Below are 6000 nucleotides of genomic sequence, written 5' to 3' on the forward strand. Positions count from 1 at the left end.
TCCCCGACCAAGGCTCAATCCCATGTCCCCTGCATTGGCAGCCAGATTCTTAACCACTGTACCACCAGGGAAGTGCAAGACTGACCAACTTTTAACTAGATCAACTAAGAACGAAAGAGAAAAGACTCAAATTACAAAAATCAGAAATGAAAGTGAGAATATTATTACTGATTTAAAAAAAAAAAAAGATTGTGAGAGTACTATTAACAATTGTATAGCAACAAATTGGGTAACCCAGATGAATGGATAAACTCCTAGAAACACACAATCTACTAAGACTAAATCATGAAGAAATAGAAAATCTGAATAGACCTATAACTAGTAATAAGATTGAATCAATAATTTAAAACCTCGCAACAAAGAAAAGCTCAGGACCAGATGGCTTCATGAATGAATTCTACCAAACATTTAAAGAAGAATTAACACCAATCTTTATTAAACTCTTCCAAAAAATTAAAGAGGAGGGAACACTTCCTAACTCATTCTTTGAGGCCAACGTTGCCCTGATACCAAAGCCAGACAAAGAGACTACAAGAAAATGAAACTACAGACCAATATTCCTTAGATATGACAGTGAAACAGAGACAACAAAAGAAAAGTGAAAAAATTGGACTTCACCAAAATTAAAAACATTTGTGTATCTAGTAACATTATCAACATAGTGAAAAGGCAACACATGGAATGGGAGAAAATATTTGCAAATCATATCTCTGAAAAAGGATTAACATCTACAAGATATAAAGAGCTCCTACAACTCAACAAATACAAACGATCCAATTTTTTAAAATGTCAAAGACTTGAATAGACGTGTCTCCAAAGAAGATATAAAAGTAATAATGAGATATTACTTTGTACCTATTAGGATGGCTATTATCAAAGAAAGAAAAAATAGGGAGGTTGATGAAGTTTCAGAGAAATCGGAACCCTTGTGCCTTGCTGGAGAGAATGCAAAATGTTGAAGCCACTGTGGAAAACAGTCTGAAGAATCCTCAAAAAATTACACATAGAACGACCATATGACCCAGTAATGCCACTTCTGGGTATATGCCCCAAAGAAAGGAAAGCAAGGACTCAAACAGGTGTTTGTAAACCAATGTTCATAGTAGCAGCATCACAATAACCAAAAGGTGGAACAACCGAAGTGTCTATTGGCAGATGAATGGATAAACAAAGTGTGGCATATATATATATATATATATATATATATATATATATATATATATACATACACACACACCAGAATATTATCCAGCCTTAAAAAGGAGAGAAATCCTGTTGCATGCTACAACATGGATGAAGCTTGAAAACATTATGCTAAATGAAATAAGCCAATCACAAAAGGATAAATATTATGTGGTCCCACTTATATGAGGTGCTTAGACTAGTCAGATTCCTAGAGAAAGGAAGTAGAATGGTGATTACAAGGGGTTGAGGGGAGAGAGGAATGGGAGGTACTGTTTAATGGTTACAGAGTTTAAATTTGGGATGATGGAAAGTTTTCTGGAGATGGATAGAGGTGACGGCTGCACAGCAATGTGAATGTACTTAGTGACACTCGATGATACACTAGGAAATGATTAAAATGATAAATTTTATGTAGTGTATATTTTATCACAATGTTTTTTTAAGGTAAGAAGTGGATTTATTTAGAGAGAAACACACTCCACAGACATAGTGTGGGCCATCTCAGAAGGGGAGAAAAGGCCTATCACAGTTTTTAAAAAGAATATTGTGCCGTGTTCCTGGTCAAATTGTCCCCAAATTCATCTGTTAATTCAATGAAATCCCAATCAGAATTCTGGAAGGTGTGTGTGTGTGTGTGTGTGTGTGTGTGTGTGTGTGTGTGTGTGAATGAGAGCCATCAGGGTGAGGGTAGAGTGTTTTTTGTTTTTGAAATTTTTTTTATTGAACTATAGTTGATTTACAATGTTGTGTTAGTTTCAGGTGTACAGCAAAGTGACTATGTTTTTTTCAGATTTTTTTCCATTATACTTTATTACAAGATATTCAATATAGTTCCCTGTGCTATACAGTAGGTCCTTGTTGTTTATCTATTTTATATATAGTAATGTGTATCTGCTCATCCCAAACTCCTAATTTGCCACCCCCCCCCCCCCCCCCACCATGGTTTTCATGAACGTGGTCAAAAAAGACTTCTCTGAGAAGAAAATTGGCTCCTAAATTTCCATAGCACTACCCACACTACTGATTGGCTCAAGCCCTGAAGCTTGATCCTCTTCCCCCACCAGGCCCCCCAACACACAAAGGGGGCGGGGCATGTGCTTTCAGCTCCTGATTGGCTCTTGCAGCTGTGCATCAACTCCCAAAGCTTCATCTGCCTCATTGATTGGCTGTGGACTACTAATCCATGCAGTCGCTGATTGGCTATGAAAGAGGCCCATGCAGTAGCTGATTGGCTGCCGGGTAGATGCCTACAGCGCATGCGCAGGAGGCACACAGCCTGGATCCAGAGCAGTTTCCACGTGGCACTGAGCTGCAGCCTTCCACTTGCAGACAGGCCAGGGCATCAGGCCCCGCGGGGTCTCGCGGGGCCTCACGGGGCCGCGCTGGGCCTGTTGGCTTTCCCGTCGGTTACTGAGTGTAGAACCTGCGTTGGGACTGTCCAAACTGGGCTTCCATGAAAGTAGGGCATCTCTGTCAGTCCGAGGGACCTTGGGCAGCTAGGCAGCTACGACGTCAGTGAGGTCTCCCAAGGTGGCTGTCCGGCCTGAGAGGCTCCCGAGAGCCCCTTAGTCAGAAAGGCCAATTCTGGATCAGATTGGGAGGCTCCCTGAGAGCTAGCTCACCAACTAGCCAGCCAGTTCACTGGGAGCCTGTCTCTGTATTTGTCAGCCTGCCACCAAGTGGGTCACCCAGTCAGCCTGAAGGGGAACTAGGGGGTCACCAATATGAGTAAGATCACCAATCGGTGTGTCGATGGAGGATCAGGCTAGCGCCCTGATGAGTCAGCAGTTAGTCCCCTCGTAAATCATTTAATCAGCTAATCAGATCATCCGCCCCCTTCACAGCCTGCCCTGTTAATCAGTCAAATTAGGCTCCCTGTAAATCAGTCTCTTAATAAGTTAATCCCCCTGCAAGGCACTCAGTCATTAGTCACACAGTTATCCCGCGTGTTGTAAACCAGCTAATCAGTTTCACTGTTAGTCCTTGGTTTCTCTAGAAAACTCGTTTCCCAGGCAACATAAGTAGGTCATCCAAAATTCAGTCCCGCCCTTAGGAAGTCTGGAAAGCCCTTTGCATTACTTACGTTCTGCTGAGGGAGGTGTGCTGAGGATGAAGAATCTCCTGGAACCCTTGGAATGAGAAACAAAGGTAAAATTGGGAGGAGAAGTGATGGATGAAGGGCAATAGAAGGGCAGGAAAGAAAAGAGGGTAATGAGGATTCGTCCCATATATCTCTAAAGGCTGGCACAGAGGAGCAAGAAGAAATCAGAATTTTAGAGCAAGGCTGACCATCACATCTCAAACAATCAAGCCCACTCATGTTACAGAGGAAGAAATAAAAGGAAAACCAGAGAGAGGGATATAGTTGACCAAGGTGATTCCGTGATTTAATGGCTAAGCCTGGGCCAGGACCCAGACAGGGCTCGTTCCAACACCCCAATGCAGTTTTAAATCAGAGAACGGAAAAGGAAAAAAAAAAAAATTGGCAGTGCAAAAAGGGAATGGTTGTGGGGTGTGAAGAAGAGAAAATACTTCACTACCTGGAAGCCTGGACAGCATCTTATTTATGTAAGTAGGAGAAAGGAAATCTGTTTTGACATGTGGGGATTAAGGGTTGGTGCAGAGTCCACTCAAAGGGGTCCTGTAAAGCATGTAGAAATATGGAACAGGAAAATGGGTGGGGGTGGGGGAGAGGAAATAAAATGTTAGAAAAAAAAAGAAAAAAAGCAGAGATCTGGCCCGAAACCAGAAAAACAGTGGAAACAGAAAGAGAGGACTTCCCTGGTGGTGCAGTGATTAAGAATCCGCCTGCCAATGCAGGGGACACGGGTTCGAGCCCTGGTCCGGGAAGATCCCACGTGCCGAGGAGCAACTAAGCCCGTGCGCCACTACTACTGAGCCTGCACTCTAGAGCCCGCGAGCCACAACTGCTGAGCCCGTGTGCCACAACTACTGAAGCCCATGTGCCTGGAGCCCGTTCTCCGCAACAAGAGAAGCCACCAACAATGAGAAGCCCGCGCACCGCAACGAAGAGTAGCCCCCCACTCACCGCGACTAGAGAAAGCCCACGCGCAGCAACAAAGACCCAACACAGAAAAAAAATAATTTAAAAAAATTTAAAAAGAGAGAGAGAAAAAAATTGAAGTATAAGAAAAAAAGGGGAAAAAAGAAAAGAGAGAAAGAAAAAGAAAGGAAAGCAGAGCTCTGGTTCTAGAACCAGGAAAAAACAAACAAAAAAAAAAGGAACGCAGAGAGCTGGTTCTAACACCAGAAGAACAGAGGTGGAAAAAAGTAGTCCCAATTCAAATGCTGAGAGAGGCCAAGTAGGTAATTTAATAAATAGTAACTAACATTTATTGAGTGTATACTATGTAAGGCTCTGTCCTAGTAATTTGTTTAATCCTAAGAACGACCCCATGAGACTCAGGCCCTTGACAGAGCAGAGTCCTAACCACTGGACTGCCACTTTTTTGTGTGAAATAGCCTGATTTTTAAATGTTATCCCCCCACAAGAAAAAAAGTTGATTTAATAAATTAAGCTTTTAGGAGGCCAAACAAAATCTATTTATGGGTCAAATCCAGCTTGGGTACCACCAGTTTGCAACCTCTGATGCAGAGACCAAGAGTGATGGAACTGACTTACCCAGAATCTTCAGAAGCGGGAGACAAAGATTAGGCTTTCTGACTCCTGGTCTACTTCCAGGAAGAATCTGAAACACTTAGGAGCCCTCCCATGGCTTCCCAGGAGAGGATGGAGACAGTGACCAAAGGAACTGGGTTCTGGCGCTGCCCCAAGCCAGCCACTTACACCCCAGGGACCTGCGAGCTGCTCAGAGTGATGTTGAAGGAATCCAAACTGACACACTTCCAACAGCGCCACATCATGGACACCATGAAACGAGGAGACACTCTCCCCCTACAGTGCAGCCCAACTTCCAGCTAGAGGGTCTTGCCTTCCAAGCCGCCGGCCTCAGCCATCTGCTTGCCTCCCATCCTGGCTGCCCGGTCCCACCTCCGGACTGCCAGCGTGTGCCAAGACAACGGGGCCTACAGCCGGGAGCAGCTGAAGCCTCAAGCCACCCGAGATGTGGAGAAGGAGAAGCGCAGACTCCGAAATATTTTTGCCACCAGGAAAGAGCCAGAGGAATGGAAAAGAAAGCCCCTCCTATGCGACAGGAGGGCCCAGCCCCTGAGCTGGACCGGTGTGAAGAATTGGTGAAGGAAATCCAGGAGAGGAAAGAATTCCTGGCTGACATGGAGGCCCTAGGGCAGCGCAGACAGTACCGAGGGCTCATCCTTACTGAAATCTCCCAGAAACTACAGGAAATGGAAGACCTTGACCACAAGAGGAGTGAGGAACTTAGGAAGGCTCTTGCCACCACTTAATCTGCCTCCGGAGGGGGGCGGGGGAACCCAACCTCCACCACTGGAGCCCACCCCCTTGCCAAGCAGGGTCATCCCCAGGTCAGCCCACCCACCCCAGCCTTCAGCCATGTAAATGGTTGTATAGCACTGCCCCCACCTAGGGTACCCTGGACATAGATAGCACCCTAGAAAATGGACCGTGTCTCAGAAAATGAGCTGATTCTCCTTGAGACTCTGCCCAGGGATTCTCAGTCAGCTGAGCCTCTGAGACCAGTCACAAATACAGACACATACACACACACAGTGACTCTTTTCTTGGGGAAAGAGCCACACACACAGTGAAAGAAAGGATCCAAGTCTCACCATCTTGGGTGTGTGTCTAAGGGCATCCACTGGGCCCCCTTCCCTCCGCCTCCCCGACTGCGTGTCCCTGCGTCCAGCACATTAGGT

The 6000-nt window shown here is 45.1% G+C and overlaps 1 protein-coding gene across 1 annotated transcript; it reads left to right on the top strand.

Annotated features, from left to right (window-relative positions):
• Positions 1–4918: 4918 nt before the first annotated feature.
• LOC101318174 (UPF0193 protein EVG1) lies at positions 4919–5571 on the top strand. Its single transcript, XM_019943263.2, is given in 2 exon segments — positions 4919–5330; positions 5333–5571. Coding segments are annotated over 2 exon segments (651 nt in total).
• The last annotated feature ends 429 nt before the right edge of the window (positions 5572–6000 follow it).

Source organism: Tursiops truncatus, chromosome 19 (genome assembly GCF_011762595.2).
Source record: "Tursiops truncatus isolate mTurTru1 chromosome 19, mTurTru1.mat.Y, whole genome shotgun sequence".
NCBI lineage: Eukaryota > Metazoa > Chordata > Mammalia > Artiodactyla > Delphinidae > Tursiops > Tursiops truncatus.